The sequence below is a fragment of the Myotis yumanensis genome, unplaced genomic scaffold (genome assembly GCF_028538775.1).
Source record: "Myotis yumanensis isolate MYYU_CA2020_CCGP unplaced genomic scaffold, mMyoYum1.0.hap1 SCAF_16, whole genome shotgun sequence".
NCBI lineage: Eukaryota > Metazoa > Chordata > Mammalia > Chiroptera > Vespertilionidae > Myotis > Myotis yumanensis.
Window position 1 is genome coordinate 20,079,011 of NW_027223767.1, and position 18,521 is coordinate 20,097,531.

At 38.1% G+C, this 18,521-nt stretch overlaps 1 protein-coding gene across 1 annotated transcript in view; it reads right to left on the reverse strand.

Annotated features, from left to right (window-relative positions):
• Positions 1–2,900: 2,900 nt before the first annotated feature.
• EFCAB5 (EF-hand calcium binding domain 5) overlaps positions 2,901–18,521 on the reverse strand; it is a 94,717-nt gene continuing 79,096 nt past the window's right edge. Inside the window, 4 exon segments of the mRNA XM_070394829.1 lie at positions 2,901–2,941; positions 3,252–3,434; positions 15,206–15,302; positions 15,666–15,955. Coding sequence (XP_070250930.1) covers positions 2,931–2,941; positions 3,252–3,434; positions 15,206–15,302; positions 15,666–15,955 — 581 coding nt within the window. The 3' untranslated portion in view covers positions 2,901–2,930.

Genomic DNA, 18,521 nt, shown 5'->3' on the forward strand with positions numbered 1-18,521 from the left:
CAAAATCATATACCATACTCTTTTAAAAAAAAATCGTCATATTAACTGTGCATCCACTCACTCTTGGCCCATTCCAAACTAGTCTTATTGCAGCCGAAAAATCTTTCAGTTTCTACGGAGGAATGTTTAAGTCTCCAACTAGATTTGTCTTTCTTTTAATAAGTTTTTGTTTCAAGTATGTTGAAACATTTAGGATTATTATGTCCTCTTGCATTGACCCCTATACCATTAAAAAAAATAACCCCTTCCCCCCCTCCCCTGTAAAATCTTCATATTTATTCCATAATAATGGAATCTCTCCTATCATCATCACTTTATTCTCAAGTAAAAACTGGATCACAATGCCATTACTTTGACTTAACGACCTTCTCTCAAACAGGACTAATAAGGAAAGGCAATAATGGTACTAATGATTCGTTCAGATGCCAGTATACATCTTTAATTTATCACAGTCTACCTTCAAGTAAAAATATATCACTTTATTTATAGTATAAAAAAACTTTATAGCCCTGGCTGGATAGCTCAGTTGATTTGGATTGTCTACCAGTGGTTCTCAACCTTCCTAATGCCGCGACCCTTTAATGCAGTTCCTCATGTTGTGGTGACCCCCAACCATAAAACTATTTTCGTTGCTACTTCATAACTGTAATTTTGTTACTGTTATGAATCATAATGTAAATATCTGATATGCAGGATGTATTTTCATTATTATAAATTGAACATAATTAAAGCATAGTGATTAATCACAAAAACAATATGTAATTATATATGTGTTTTCTGATGGTCTTAGGCAACCCCTGTGAAAGGGTCGTTCGACCCCCAAAGGGGTCGCGACTCACAGGTTGAGAACCACTGATCTACAACATACAGTGTCATTGTTACTTGTAAGCTATGAAGAAAGAGTCAATAAAAATTCAACTATTCAAGTCTAGGTTTCTGAATTAGAAGTAAATATAAGTGAATCAATAAATCTATCTAGTCCAGCAGTTTTCAACTGGTCTGTCGCAAGGATTATTTTTAAAATATATTTTTATTTCAGGGAGGAAGGGAGAGGGAGAGATAGAAACATCAATGATGAGAGAGAATCATTGATCGGCTGCTTCCTGCAGGCCCCCCACTGGGGATCGAGCCCACAACCCCAGGCATGTGCCCTTGACTGGAATCAAATCCGGGATCCTTCATTCCGCAGGCTGACACTTTATGCACTGAGCCAAACCAGCTAGGGCTGTCGCAAGGATTTTTAAAACATGCAGTATCTGACACTAAGTAATCAACTGATGTGCTGTAGCACACAGGTTTTAAAAATTCTTGTGGCACACTTACTGAAAATCACTTTAGTCAAACAGATTTAAATGTAAATCGATATCTAAACTTTTGTTAAGTGTAAGAAATATCTTCACTAAAAAGTAAGTTCTAAGCCCGACTGGCGTGGCTCAGTGGTTGAACATCGACCTATGAACCAAGAGGCCTCCATTCGATTGCCGGTCAGGGTACAAGACCCTGTTGTAGGTTCCATCCCCAGGACTTGATTCCCAGTGTGGGGTGTGCAAGAGGCAATTGGTCAATGATTCTCTTACATCATTGATGTTTTTATCAACCAATCTGCCTTGCTAATTGTTTAACTTTACAGTAATTTCCAAAAGACTGAATGCACGATTATTAGCCTAGTAAAGGGTGGAAAGTGTTAGTGAGGTGTCTGGGTTGCTGGCAAGGGTAGTAACTCTACCCTGTCTCTTACTAGTTATTGTGACCTAGGTAACTTACTCACTCTTAGAGACTTTCTCATTTATAAAATGGAGATAATAACCTGCCTATCTTACAGGTTATCAGGACGATAAAATGAGCTAGTATGTGAAAATACTTCAAACAAGTTAAAGCACCATGCTAATATATTTATTATCATTACACAAAATGCCCTTTAGTTAACTAATCCCAGGATAGTGGTTAAAAAGGTAGCATTCTATACAAATTTGCCCTTCTTGCTGCCTAAAATACCATTTGTGTTCACAGTGAACTCTTTTTTTTTTTTTTTTTAATATATTTTATTGATTTTTTACAGAGAGGAAGGGAGAGGGATAGAGAGTTAGAAACATCGATGAGAGAGAAACATCGATCAGCTGCCTCTTGCACACCTCCTACTGGGGATGTGCCCGCAACTAAGGTACATGCCCTTGACTGGAATCGAACCTGGGACCCTTCAGTCCTCAGGCCGAGGCTCTATCCACTGAGCCAAACCGGTTAGGGCCACAGTGAACTCTTTATAAGCTGTTCTGAAGCCATCAGGATATGGGGCTATCAGTTTAATATCTTCAAGAACCTTGTTCCTAGAAATGTTGCTGCAAATGTCCTGAAAAGCCCTCTTTCTAATACAAAAGAGGCTTATAGGTTAAAACTGGGCATGCGATCATTCAAGAGATGAGGACTGGTAATAACACTGCCATCTTATCAGAAAAGGTTAAACAGGGACCTCAAATTATAAGATGTTTGGAACACAACATGTTTTTTCAACCAAATAAAAAAAATGAAGTTTAATTTCCCAAAATTTTATTAAAAACGGACTCTCATCAGATATTTTATTGCAAAGATGAAATCTCACAACAGAGCAGTAAAGTTTGCTGTACTAACAATCTTTAAGTAAATATAAATTCTTTTTGTAGTTCTTGAACTTGAGAGGTTATGTTGTCTTTTTTAAGGTGTTTTCTTTTTCCCATGAGTCATGGACAAACATTTTCCCACAAGGATTTCTATTTATTGAAATAACTTATTACTAAGGTAAGTGTGTGTGTGGTGATGAGGAGGGAGAAATGGTAGTGCTCATATTAGTCTTTGAAAAATCAGAAAAACAATTCCCAGTCCATTTCTTAAAATCTTTATTATTTGGTACTCTTTTGATGTAAAAACTGCCATTTTATTTTCTGAATCTTCGGTCTTTACTCTGTACCTTAAAAGAATGAAAATAACTCTCTTTAGCCAAGCATAATAGTCCTATGACAGATAAAAACTAAAATTGAAAGGAAAGTTTTGAATATATTCTATAACATGCATTTGTTTATGGCTACCTTAACTGTATATTTTTTAGATCTAACTTCTCCTTAGGTAGCACATTTGACTTTAAAAAGTGCTGAGGCAAGTGTCTAGGAGCAGATTATGTCTATATGTCTATTTTCTTCCCATTGGAAATATTTTATAGTTAACAAAACTGCACATAACAAAAATATTCTAAATACAGCACCAATTCCATTAGCATTTACCTAGCAAGCTTGCACCTGGCATTTTTGCATAAACACAGGAGTCAGTCTTTGAGGGCAATGGGGGTATCATAGCACCACTTAGTTTTATGTTTAGTTCTATGAGAGCTAAACAGATGTGTGACCAATGGTATAGGTACTCCATGACAATACTATGCGATTTCCACACATCGATTCGGGAATGACCTGCATCAAAGGGGGAAAAGAAGTTAGTGTGAATAGTTTTGCACTTTTTAAATTAAAATGTAAGTTCCATTATTATGATGAAAGTTCATTAGATATGTTTGGAGTAAAAACCATAGCAGAATCTTGTTTAAATATCTAAGAATTTAAAAATGTTGGTGTAGTCATCTAATGAAATACTACACAGCATTTAACAACAATTAAAGAATTAGAGCTATATATATCATGTGGATAAATCTCAAAACATTGAGCACAAAATGTAAGTTGGAGGATAATATGTTCTTTGGATACAATTTTTAAAAGTTTTAAAACCTGTAAAATAATATTATATTGTTTATGGATTCATAAGCATGTAGTAAAAGTAAGAAATCATGCATAATAAATACCAAATTCATAATAGTATTTTCTCTAGGGAGGAAGAAAATAGGATCAGGGAGGGGTAGAAAGTCTCAACTGTTCCTTTAATGTTTTTTGTTGTTAATCCTCACTGGAGAATATTTTTCCATTGATTTTTAGAGAGTGGGAGGAAGAGAGAGAGAGAGACAGAAGGACAGACAGACATTAATGTGAGAGAACATTGATTGGTTGTGTCCCACACCCACCCCAACCGGGCTGGGATCGAACTTGCAATCCTTCTGTGCTCTCATTGACACTAACCACTGAGAACACTAGCCAGGGCCTTATAATGTTTTCTTTTTTAAAAAAAGTCTGACTCAAACACGCATAATATTAAGGTTGGATATAGAATATGGGTCCATAATGACTACAGGTGTTAGTCTCAAACTTCTATGTTTGAAATATTTCTTAATTTAAAATTACTTTAAAATATAGAATCACTACATACCATTAAGATTCATGTAAAATTGCAAAGCATTAAACTGCCATTTATAAAAGTTACTTTTTCCCAGAAGTCAATGACTAATGGTCAGATAGAATGGTCAAATGCAGCGGTTCTCAACCTGTGGGTTGCGACCCCTTTGGGGGTCGAACGACCCTTTCACAGGGGTCGCCTAAGACCATCCTGCATGTCAGATATTTACATTACGATTCATAACAGTAGCAACATTACAGTTACGAAGTAGCAACGAAAATAATTTTATGGTTGGGTCACAACATGAGGAACTGTATTTAAAGGGCCAGAAGGTTGAGAACCACTGGTCTAATGGAAAGAATGTACTCTAGAGTTGAACAGATCTGGGTTCCAATTATTTTTTAAATATTTTTTTATTGATTTCAGAGAGAGGAACGGAGAGGGAGAAAAGGATAGAAACATCATTGATGACAGAGAATCACTGATCAGCTGCCTCCTTCACAGCCCCAGCCAGGCATGTGCCCTGGGTTCATTGGTTGACATTCAACCACTGAGCCACATTAGCCAGGCATGGGTTCTAATCTTGACTTTACCCCAGCTAGTCTTGTGCCCTGGAGCAGGTCACCTAATTGTTCTGAACCTGTCTCTTCTTCCATAAAACAGGGATGATACCTCAGAATTGTTATGAAAATTAATGAGAAAAGATATGTGAAAATATGACAAAGAGTAGTTGCTAAAAAAAATATTAATTGCCTTCTTTCAGATGCTTCCCACCCTCAGGTCTATGCCTAACTCAACAATGTTTGCTGATTTGAGTTGAATAAACCATAAATAATACTTATAATTGAATAAGAGGTTTTAAATATCATCTCCTATCCATAGTTCTTTTTAAAAAAATATATTTTATTGATTTTTTACAGAGAAGAAGGGAGAGGGATAGAGAGTTAGAAACATTAATGAAAGAGAAACATCTATCAGCTGCCTCCTGCACACTCCCCACTGGGGATGTTCCCGCAACCAAGGTAAATGCCCTTGACTGGAATCAAACCTGGGACCTTTCAGGCCGCAGGCCAACGCTCCATCCACTGAGCCAAACTGGCCAGGGCCATAGTTTTTTAAAAAAATTGATTTTAGAGAGAGAGGGAGGGATGGGGTCAGAGAGACAGAGAGAAAGAGAAACATGGATTGGTTGCCTCCCAACCAGGGATTGAACCCACAATCTGAGCATATGCTCTAACTGGCAATCAAACTAGTGACCTTTCAGTGCCTGGGACAATGCTCAACCAAGCAAGCCACACTGGCCAGGGCTATCCATAGCCCTTTAACAATGACAATTGTTACTTATGGATATCTATTAAATGAAAGACAACATATTTTACTTCCCTATCTCCTATCAACATGAAGACACATAAAATGTGGAAAACATTCACAAGTCTCAAATTTTTTTTAAACTGACTTTAAAACACAGACACAATGTTCTAGAATTCTCTTTTAACACACACACACACACACACACAAACATACACAGGCACTGTCTTCTCCCAATTATAAGTGTTCAATAAATGTTGAATTGAAACAACATTCAATTATGGAATAATTAGGTTTTTCAAATACTAAGTCTTTTCAGATTATAACGCAGTAACATTAGTGACAATTATGAATAAAAACATACTGGTCATGAGAGCACATGAAATGTACCTGATTCATCTCATGTTATGGGTAATACTAGACCAATCAACATACAAATGTACAGTTTTGAAGTGCATTTTGTTATAATTGATCCCTTTTTGTATTTATTAGTTCCTGAAACAAAGTAATGCTCTAGGCTGCAAAGATTACTCAGATTATCTTAATGTTATGAATTTAATTAAACAAAAGTTCACCCCAGAATACTTTTAAAACCAGTCCTAACTGATTTTCTGACATATGACAGCTCTCCTGCTCCCCACAGCTTTTATTCTCCCCCTCCTAAATCCCCATGAAGAGCTCTGTTTCTTTGATGCCTGCCACAGTGTTCTTATCTGACATCCAAATGAATAGACTCCTATCTGCAACCATTATTAAGCCAGTCAGCCATCTCCATGGTGATTCAAGGACACGGGAATAGGGAGCGAGGTCACTCCCTTTCACAAGCCCCTGTTGCTTATTTCCTGTCTTGTTACCAGGGACAGAAGCTCCAAACCTGTCTGGGCCATAGTTTCTGTTTCCTGCCCTTTCCAGTGAGAGATTGATGTATTCACAGCTGGCTTCAATTTATTCCTCGAATGAAGCCTCCATTGCTCTGTGGCAGTGATTTTCAACCTTCCTCATCTGAGGGCTCACAGAAACTAATTACTAAAATTCTGTGGCATGCCAAAAAATATATTTTTTGCCGATCTGACAAAAAAAAAAAAAAAAAGGTATTCTTTTGATTTATTCACACCTGAAAGCTGTTGTGTTGGCTGTTGTCATTTTTTTTTATTTGACAATCTGAGGGAAAAGAGGTCAGTGCTCCTGACTAAATAGTCAGGTATTGCACGTTTTAAACATTGTTGTGGCACACCAGTGTGTGGTGGCACAGAAACGGGTTGAAAATTGCTGCTTTGTGGGGTGCCCATTAGCGGTGGTTGAGCACTGCTGCTCTCTTGTGGTGGATAGATGCCAGATCTTTGCAGTAGTTGCACAGATTTTACAATTCTTTCAAGCAAACGTACTACTTTTTTTTTTTCCTTTTCTAACCATAAGAAATTGTTGTGCTTTTTTTTTTTTTTTTGCTTTGCTTTGCGTTGGTAAGGGTTATAGTAAATTATTTGAAGACATCTCAGCTAAAATAATTGCTGAGACAAACTTTCAATCTGTTATAAACCTATTGATTTCAAAAGATTCGAGTTTAATCAAACTTTTAATTACATAGGAAATTCATTTTGCTTAAAACATTAGAATAATATGGGATATTTCTGATTAAATCTCCATTTATGGATCCCTGCTTTAACACTGGATTAAGTTAAATCTTCCACTTTTTTTTCTTGAGTTATCAAAGTTTGGGTGGAAGTTTATTCCAGGCTGAACATTGAGTTCTTGCATTAATTTCATTCCTATTGTAAGCACAACTTCTGCACAATATCACATTGTATTGGCTTTTCAAAATGATGTAGCCATAAATCAAATTATGTACAAATTGAAATCAATGCAATTTATCTTTATAAAAATTCATACTTTAATACAGTGGCTTTTAAATTCTTAGCTCATATCCCTCTATCAGCAACAGATGTTGAACATGATCCAAATATATGTATATTTATTTATAAATTATTTATTTTAAAACAGTAAAAAATAGAAATCCGATATTGATGGGATAAAGTTATTACAAATAAAAGTCCTGCAGTATTTTCTTGCACTTCAGTGGTGTCGGTATCAGTTGGTTTTTTGTTTTGTTTTGTTTTTTAAATATATGTTATTGATTTTTTACAGAGAGGAAGAGAGAGGGACAGAGAGCCAGAAACATCGATGAGAGAGAAACATCGACCAGCTGCCTCCTGCACATCTCCCACTGGGGGTGTGCGCGCAACCAACGCACATGCCCTTGACCGGAATCGAACCCGGGACCCCTCAGTCCGCAGGCCGACGCTCTATCCACTGAGCCAAACCGGCCCTGGCTCGGTATCAGTTGTTTGTGCCTTTTGTTTGCTCCTTTTTGTTGGAGCTTAGTGGGGAAAGCCTACAGGTGTCTCAGTATTCAGTAGACACACTCATACTCTCCCTGTTTCCACGCTGGTACTCTCCCTTCTCAGCTGTGTCTGATGTCCCCTAGGTCAGAGACTTTCTATGTTACCTTTTCTGAGGAAAAAGTTTCTAGGGTTGGGGTGAGGAGTTGCCTAGTGTGTAGGAGATGTAAAGAAGACATACAGACACCAAAACACTGAGACAGAAGGAAAGAGGAGAAACAACAGGGAGAAAAAAACTTTAAAAAATAATTATCACTAATACCTTCAGAGAGAGAAGACATTGCATTCAAGAAACAGAACAGATGTTGTAATAGCAAGTATTTAAAGAACAGCAACAACAAAGCTCTTGGACATGAAAGCATGCAGAAACAAACATTCAATAGGATTAGAAGGTTGAGAGAATGTCTCAGAAAGTGGGGAAAAAAGACAAAAAGATGCAAAATAGGAGGAAAAATACAAGCATCTGGGAGACAAAATTTAGGCAATACGATGTCTAAACCAGCCGTGGGCAAACTACGGCCCTCGGGCCGGATCCGGCCGTTTGAAATGAATAAAACTAAAAAAAAAAAAAATACCGTACCCTTTTATGTAATGATGTTTACTTTGAATTTATATTAGTTCACACAAACACTCCATCCATGCTTTTGTTGCGGCCCTCCGGTCCAGTTTAAGAACCCACTGTGGCCCTCGAGTCAAAAAGTTTGCCCACCCCTGGTCTAAACAATAGGAATTCCAAAGACACAATACAGAAAAGAGGGCAGGGCCACCACCAGCCTCTAGGTCATCTTTGTGTAAATGAGAAAAAGACACCCACCATGGAAGAATGCACTCTGTGAGCACATAGCTTGATGAGCAGAAAAAGGTGTGTGAAGAAAGAGATGCCCCTCATACAAGCAGATGTGGCCTTATGCTAAAGCCCACAGTTTAATGAATGGACTCCTGGTTCGATTTCAGCCCCTTCCCACCTCCTCAGGAGAGCACCTTTGTGCAGTGTACAAATTCCACAGTCATAAGTAACAACCTTGATGCCATGGAGGAAATTATCAAGGACTTAAGGACCTGAATTTCACAATTGAAAAGGCCCAGTGAATGCTCATATCAATGGATGGAAACAGACCCATATAAAAGCATATCATTATGAAATTTGACAGTCTTTGAGATAAAAGGTAATTCTACAGCTTTGGGGGTAGGGGTGTAGGCACAGAAAAAGGTCACATGCACAGAATCAAATCAGAAAGGATACAGACTTCTCAATCGCAATCTTGGAAGATTCCAAGTTTCTTGTGACCTTGGAGCCATTTCCTTAGGAACATAGAGTTTACATTTGACCCAGCATTCCACTCCTCGCTACATAACCACAAGAACTAAAAACATATGCTCACACAAAAACTTGTAAACTGATGTTCACAGTAGCAGTATGTACAATAGCCAAAAAGTAGAAGCAACCCACATGTCTATTGACTGATAAATAGATATGTAAACTGTGGGATATCCATCCATATAATAGAATATTATTTGGCTGTAGAAGAGGAATTCAGTACTGATACATGCTAGAACATAGATGAAACCTGAAGCATTATGCTAAGTGAAAGAAGCCAGATACAAAAAGCCACATATTGTATGATTCCATTTATAGGAAATGTCCAGAATAGGCAAAACTGGATAGAAAGTAGATTGGTGGTTGCCAGGGGCTGGGATGGGGATGGGCCTGGGAGGGTGACTGCTAATGGGTACTGGGTTTCTTTTGGAGTGATAAAAATGTTCTAAAACCAGATAGTGGTGATGGTTACACAACCTGATGAATATACTAAAAAAAACACACACACACTGAATGGTACACTTTAAAATGGTGAAATTTGTGGTAATTGAATTATATCTCAGTTTCTGGAAAAAAAAAAAAGACAATGGGCAATGTCTTCTAAGTTATTATTACCTGGCAAACTTTCAGACATGAAAGGTCTCAAAAAATTTACCAATCATGCGCTCTAACTCAGAAAACTACTGGAAAAATGCTGTCTCAAAACACAGGAGTAGGTCAAGAAAGAATGAACTAAGAGAATGGCAAAATAAATTTCTATGAGGTCAGAAAAGTAAATATCAGGAAGGCAGCTGAGTAGCAGATCGGGGGTGCAGGAAGACTCCAGAGAGAAAGAAAATTAAAATCTCTAGAAGGAATGGCTCAAAAAAAATTAGAACTAAAAATATTACCTGATAAATGTAACCTTTTGGGAAATTGTATAAAGAGATAAATGGAAGGGGTAGGAATTATCAAGAAGTACAAATAAAATTAAGCAATTTAAAAAATAAAATGCAATTATTTATTTCATGAAAAATTAAAAGTGGAAAAGGAGCAATCAAAATATGCTGCAGTGCTCAGTTGTGGATAATATTTGCATTGGCAAAATCATGTAAACATTGCATTTTGACTTAATCCCCATTTGTAATATAACTACATCAGGAGGATAGGGTAAGAGAATGGTGGTGTAACAACTAAGCTTTCATCTATAAAGAGAAAATCAATTGACAAGGTTTAAAATTGATGAATTAAAGATAGCAATATTGCAAAAACTAGAAATATTGAAATGTGCTGTTGCCAGAAGAAACAGTTAAATGGGCAAAAAAGAATTGCCTCTAGTGAGGGGACCTGGGGTGAGTGAGAAGAGAAGAAAGATGGGCTACTGACTCTTTCTGTTAGAAGTTTTTTAGTTCTTTTAGACCCTTTTAAGTACTTTAATAAAAAATATAATTTTTATATAGTCCTTTTGGGGTAAAAAATTGTTTTAATATCACTAAAATAGAAAATTATGAGTGTCAAAGGAACCTGAAAAATATGCTTGCCTTAAATAGAAAAAGTTCTCATTAAACTGATTTTTAACAGTCTTTATCAGATATCAAACCAGCAACGATATTACTTAGACAAAACCAATTTTAGTTATTTCTTTTAATTCAATAACTACTGTTGGAAAACTTCAAATTTTAAAATCAAAAGGCATGATAAAGAACAGAAAGAAAATTGCTGATTTCAGTTTTTTTCTTTTTATTCCCAGATGACTTGGACTGACAATGGAAGGGGTCTACTTGCACGGGAAATGGGTCAAGCATCCAGGCCCCCAAATAGTCTTCTGAACAGTGTGTGAGTGAATACTTGTCTAATATCCTAATTAAAAGGGCCCTGAAGAGGTTCTTGCTGGGACAAAGGGAATCTGCTCTAACACTGAACAGATGTTTCCTTCTCTAGGGCCTGAAATCCATGAGCAACTTATAAATGGCACATTCTAGGCTTCCTGTTAAACCTGGGTCTAACTGTGATAGCAGCTCTTTTCCTACAAGTAGGAGCCAGCAAGCCCTGAAAGGGACTACCACCCAACAATACTAGGTCCGAGTGGTGATAATCATCTTTATAAATAATCACACTAAGTCTGGCTTCTTTGGCAGAGGGGAGCCCTGGAACTTGCAGAAAAAGTAGAGGGCCTAGGAAACTCCTGCTGATATCAGTGTCGGTGGACATAAAGAGCCTCAGATTTTCTTTTCTTTTCTTTTTTTTGGATTTACCTGCGGGAAGGAAGTGTGGTCACTTGGGAGAAATACAGGTTCTAGACAGCAGAGTGATTCTGGCTTTACTAGGAGACAGCTCTTCTTCCCTCTGGGTCTGAGAACATTGACCAGTAGACAACATCTGTCCAAACTCCCTGGGAGGGAAACATGGGGCAGGTCTGGGGCACCTTACAGAAAGACTAGGCCAAGCTGGCCACAGAGGTCGAAAGTGGAGTGGGGAGAACAGATTCTTGAGAAGATAGTCAGATCATGGGTCTTTAGGTAGGAGAAGCCAACTACTAGGAGTACTTTAGGCAGAGGGTAGCAGGTTATTGATATGCTACTGCATGTATAGCTGTCGGAGTGGCCAGTGGAGTCACTGGGTCCCCCACAGGGAAGTATGTCAGTAACATTCACATACAATGGTACAGACTTGAGAGGATAAGCATACTGAACAAAGCTGCTCCTTCATAGATGACTGCCTCATCTAGAGGTGACACAGCTGCCTGGAATTCCACCAGAAAACAAAATACCCCTTTCTAGAAATGCAAACCCAAATCACAATGAGATATCACATTGTACCTGTTAGAATGATTATCATAAAAAGGACAAGAAATCAGTGTTGGCAAGGATGTGGAGAAAGGAGAACGCTTGTGCACTGTTGGTGGGAATGTAAATTGATATAGACACTTTGGAAGACAGTATGGAGTTTCCTCAAAACATTAGAAGTAGAATTTCCATATGGTTAAGCAATTCCCCTCTTCTGGTATACAGTTGAAGGAAATGAAATCACTATCTTGAGATACCTGCATTCCTTTGTTCATTGCAGTATTACAATAGAGAAGACGTATAAACAATGTTCATTAACAGATGAATAAAGAAAATGCGGCATAGGTAATGGAATATTATTCAACTATAAAAAGAGAAAACCCTGCCATTTGCTACAACATGGCAAATGCCCTTGAGAGCATTATGCTAAGTAAAATAAGTCAGACAGAGAGAGACATACTGTATAATCTCACTTATATGTGGAATCTAAAAAAAACGGAACTCATAGAAACAGAACAGATTGTTAGTCGGCAGAGGTGGGGGTTGAGGGTGTGGGGGAAGTAGACGAAGGTGGTCAAAAGGTACAAACTTCTAGTTATAACAAATAAATTCTGGGTGTGTAATGTGTAGCCTTGTGATTACAGTTAACAATACTGCATTGCGTGTGAAAGTTGTCAAAACAATAGTAGATCTGAAAAGTTCTCATTGTAAGAAAATATGATAACTATGTATGATGATGGATGTTAACTAAACCTATTGTGGTGATCATTTTACAATATATACATATACAGTGAACAAATGTAGACCTAGTTTATGCATGTATACATATATCAAATTAGTTAAAGAATGTTATGTCATTCTCTTAATAAAAGTAAGAGTTGACAGCAGAAGCCCCAAGAAAGTGCGGGTACATCATCAGCCCTAATTCTGTCATCCTGGCAAAATCATTAGTTTGGAAGGCTTGGTGGGTTAGGAGCTATGCTAACAGTCCCTCCCCATCCAGAGAAGATCTACAAATATTATTGGTAGCATTTCATGCTGGGTGGGGTCGTTGAGTAGGTGCCTTACTTAATGCTGCTAGAAGGTTCAATAAACTTTGAGCAACAGAATCCGATGCCAGAAGATTCCTTTCTTTCTGGCACAAAGAGAAAGGGGCCCCAAAGAGTTCTGCTTCCTTTCCCCAAATGGGGAGCTTAGAATACAGTTGCATCTGAAGGAGAGAGGGTTGGTATCTGGGTGGCTGATGAACTGTCTTGATTGCTGCAGAGGCTATGATAATGCTGAAGGCTTGGTGTTGGTGGTAGGGTAGCCTAGGGAATATTGGTTTCTGGCTGAATCCAGCATTGTTAGTATTCCTGCCACCTGAGGACACTGTTGGAAAAGAGAAAGTGGTGGGGATCATTGGAGATCAAGGGTGCTCCGGAATTAGCTAGCACAAGTCAAAGTGGCAGCAAGCAGAGCAAACAGAAATGAGCATGTTTTCTGAAACAAAGGGGTTATATAAGACATGCAAATCAGAGGTGGGCCTTAAGAGAGTCCCTTGAAACATTGGTACAATTCCACAGAAGATGCCTTTGTCTGGGAATAGGTTTATTAAGGGCTGAGCGCCAATTCCTGGATACACCTGCAAGGTAGAGAGCGGAGGGGCCTGCTCCTCATTTCCAGATCCCATCTCACAGAGGGACTGGATTTGACAGTGATGGGAGCCTGAGTCCTCACCTAAGAAAGGGAGCATCAGTCTGAGAGGACACAAGTGACCCTGGCAGCAGGGTCTGGATCTAGGCCAAGAGTCTGGCGATATGGATGGGGACCAAAGTGGTTAAGGGCTCAAGGAGAAAATCAATTTGACAAACTGGTCACACATGGAGGGCAGGGGGTCCTGGGCTCACGAACAGGAACTGAATCTACTCCAAAGGGAAGAGCACCAACGAGGCACTGACATAGAAAACATTTCTTCGGGATTGTTAAGTCCCCAGTGAACGGTGAACAAATGTGGACCTAGTTTATGCAGGTATACGATGAACAAGTATTCATTTTGTTGTTGCTACTGTTATTGTTTCCCTTGAATCACTTCCTTAGAAGAAGTGAGACCTGTAACGCCTATGAATCCAGAGGCTCTCCTGAATCAGCCCAGACCCATGAGGCCCTTCCTAATACAAATTCTAATCTTTACTCATGTCGCTCATAATCCTCACTAATTCATGGTAACTTTTATTTGAATCTTGTGTTTTCTCTTATTTTCTAGCACTCCCAAACTTCTGGGAGTATCTCGTCTTCCTATGCTAGACAACTCCTTTCTCAAACACGCGCCCCAGCTCACTGCTATGTGCTCCCCCTGTACTATATGCGTCCACTGCCACCGACACCCTGAGAATTGTGTTTGTCTTCCTCTGAGTTGCCTTTTCATTCCTCTCGCCCTAGGAATCTCTCTGGTTCTGAATCTCTCGGCCTAATATAGGAATCACAGAAGTGCAGAAACCCTTCTGACTTGATCTAGAATTTCCACGGAAAGTAGGTGAGGGGAAGAGGAAAGGGAGGGACAGGTTTACTGAACAATTTCTACAGAGTCGTTTTCCCAACTAATACCAGTTTTTCATGAGTAACAAAAAGGAACAAACCTTAAATTTATTCCTTACTGTTCCATTCACATAAGTGACCTGAGGTCTCCATTCGGGTAATGCGCACCCATGGAGGAATGTGTGCTTGCATATGTACAGCATGGGGCAAAAGTAGGTTTACAGTTGTGAGTACACAAAGCAGAGTTTATTCTTGTATTGTTATTGTAATTATTGTATTTTCCATATGAACAACTGTAGACCTACTTTTGCCTGCCTCTGTATACCAGTATTTACTCTCACATGTGGCCAATTCTCCATGGCCAAAGAGCTCATCACCTTCTCCAGCCTGGGAGCCTCACTGCTCTAGATTCCTGCTGATTCTCCTCCAAAAAGTGAGTGGGAGACAGGTGTGCTTCTGAATTCTCATGTGGGTGGCAGAGGCAGTCACTTTGGGGAATGCATAGATTATAGCCAGTGTCCCTCCTTTTAGGAGGCTATATTCAGAACTATTTTTCCGAAAAATTGAATTTCTGAGCTACTTGCTTTATTCAGATATCTCTTGCAACTGTGTTTTATTGTTGTTAGTACAATTTAGACCATAATTAAATAGAAATTTACCTTTGAGATAGTTACCAATGAGCTTTAAATTAACTTTTACATTCTTCGCAGTTGGATCAAAGGCACAAATACTCTCAACTAAGTGTTTGTTAAAGTACTGTGAATAAAGAACAAAAATTATGGGATCACCAGGGAGTGGAACTAGAGTACCCAATTCACCAGTTTGTATAATTTCATTTATATAAATTAGAAAACAGGCAAAACCAACGTATGGTTTAGAAGTCAGACTTCTGGTCACCCTAGGTGTGTGTATGTGGGGGGAGAGGGAGTCATGGGAGAGAGTACAAAGGAGGGCTTTTGAGATGCCCCTAGGATCTGTTTCTTAATTTAGGTGGTTACAAATGTTCAGTGTGTAAAAATCCTTGCATTTGTACACTTATGATTCGTGCAATTATGATTTGCATGCCTAAACTTGTGTGGGTTATTTTTTCAATAAAAAGAATACTTAAAAAGAACTTACCAGTTTACATTTATCCCAAATTTCTAATTCATGTGATGATTCCAACTCTGGATGAATGAACAAGATAACCGCTGTCAGGATTTCAGGTACTAGTTTTGCATTGGCTTCCAACTCGTGTAACTGCCTGGCTGTCAGAGATTTATTTGACTGTATTACAGAACGGTGATCATAGAGCAACAGTGATACAAAGTCCATGGAGGTAAGCTGCTGAAGGCTTCTCTGCAGCTCTTGCAGCATGATTCGGAAGAAGAGAACTCCTGCCTGCTGGACTTCTCCTGCATTTTCAATCTCTGGAATAACAGAATTATATCCCACATGGTTGTTTATACATACATTATATTTTTCAGAGGATTCTGAGCATAATATAATAAACTTCTTTTAGAAAAAAAGATCATATCTTACAGTTTTAAACAATCTTAGTTTTTCTAGTCCTGAAATCAAAAGGCAGAAATGAAACTACACCTGGTAAAATGCACAGGAAGAGGCTTTGAGGAAAGGTGAAAGGAAACTCGTGTTTTGACATTAGATCTTAGTTTGAATATCTACTTCCCCCTTATTCTTTTGTCTCTCTGAACCTCCTCTTCCTTTTCTGTGAGAATGGGATTGATTCCTACTTCTCTGGTGAGTGTGGACATTAAATGAGTTGATATAATCAGGCCAGAATGGAATGGAATTAAATATACAAAGTTATGCAAAGCAAGGGACTGAATCCAAGAATACTATACCCAACAAGGCTATCATTCAAAATTGAAGGTAAAATCAGGAGCTTCACAGATAAAAAAAGGGCTAAGGGAGTTTATTATCACCAAGCCAGCAATGCAAGAAATGCTAAAGGGACTTCTGTAAAAAGAAGAAATAGAAAGGGAAGAAGGAACGCAGGTATAAAGAATAAAAATGGCGACAAGTACCTATCAATAATAGCCTTAAATGTAAATGGGTTAAATGCTCCAATCAAAAGACATAGAGTACTGAATGGATAAGAAAACATGACCCATATATTTGCTGTGTACAAGAGACCCACCTCAGAACAAAGGACTCACACAGATGGATAGTGAAGGGATGGAAAAAAGTTTTTCAGGCAAATGGAAATGGAAGAAAAGCTGGGGCAACAATACTTTTATCTGACAAAATAGACCTCAAAGTGAAGGCCATAACAAGAGATAAAGAGGGCGACTTCATAATACTAAAGGCAGCAATTCAACAAGAGTATATAACTCTAGTAAACATATATGCACCCAATACAGGAGCACCCAAATACATAAAAACACTTCTGGAAGATATCAAGGAAGAGACCAACACCAATACAGTCATAGTAGGGGACTTTACTATCCCATTGACACCACTGGATAAATCCTCTAAACAAAAAATCAGCAAAGAAACAGAAATCCTAAATGACTCACTAGATCAGATGGAATTAATTGACATCTTCAGAACATTTCACCCCAAAGCTACAGAATATACATTCAAGTGCACATGAGACATTTTCAAAGATAGACCACATATTAGGACATAGGCAAAGTCTCTTCAAATTCAAGAAGATAGAAATCATATCAAGCATATTCTCAGATCACAATGGCATATAATTAGAAATCAACTACAAAATAAGACAAAAAAAAAAAAATTTGGAGGCTAAGTAGCATGCTATTAAACAGTGATTGGGTTATCATTATAAAAGAGATAAAAGAAGAAATAAAAAGCATCCTGGTAACAAATGACAATGAAAAGACAACAATCCAAAATCTATGGTACAAAGTGAAAGCAGACCTGAGAGGAAAGTTCATAGCTCTACAGGCCTACCTCAAAAAAAAACAAGAAAAAATGGTAATAAATTATCTAACCCTACAACTTAAAGAATTTGAAAGAGAGCAACAAGAAAAGCCCAGAGTAAGCAGGAAGAAGGAAATAACAAAGATCAGAGCGGAAATCAACGACATAGAGACCACCCCCCCCAAAAAAAACCAACAATATAAAAGATCAATATACAACCAAGAGCTGGTCCTTTGAAAGGATAAACAAGATTGATGAACCTCTAGCCAGGCTCACCAAGAAACAGAGAGGACCCAAATAAACAAAATCAGAAATGAAAGAGGTGAAGTAACAACCAACCCCACAGAAATACAAAAGATTGTAAAAAAAATACTACGAACAACTCTACTCCAACAAACTGGACAACCTAGATGAAATAGACATATTCTTAGAAAAATACAAGTTTCCAAAACTCAATCAGGAAGAACCAAAAAACATGTATAGGCAAATAACTACCAATGAAATTGAAGCAGTAGTAAAAAATCTTCCAGCAAACTAAAGCCCTGGTCCAGATGGTTTTAGCAGCATGGATGGACCTGGAGAGCATTATGCTAAGCGAAATAAGTCAGTCAGAGAAAGATAAATATTACATGATCTTACTCATTTGTGGGATATAAGAACCACATAAACTGATGAACAAAAATAGATCCAGAGACAAAGAAGCATCGAACAGACCGTCAAAGCTCAGAGGGAAGTCAGGGGATGGTGGGGCGGGGGGTGGGGGGGGATAAGAGATCAACCGAAGGACTACTATGCATGCATATAAGCATAACCAATGGACACCAACCCTGGGACGGTGGGGGTATGTCCTGGAGGGTGGGAGTGGCCTGGGAGGGGTTGATGGGGGAAAAAGGAGACATATGTAATACTTTAAACAAAAATAAGTGCACATCCAAATGATATTTGTAAGTCTTTTATCTTTGTTACCATATGATTAAAGAAATGAAGCATGGAAAAAAAGTTGATATATGTAAAAGTGCTTAATCTTGGCCTTATACATAGTGAACACTCACAAGACATGAATTTTCTTCTTTTTTCTTTCTTCATATT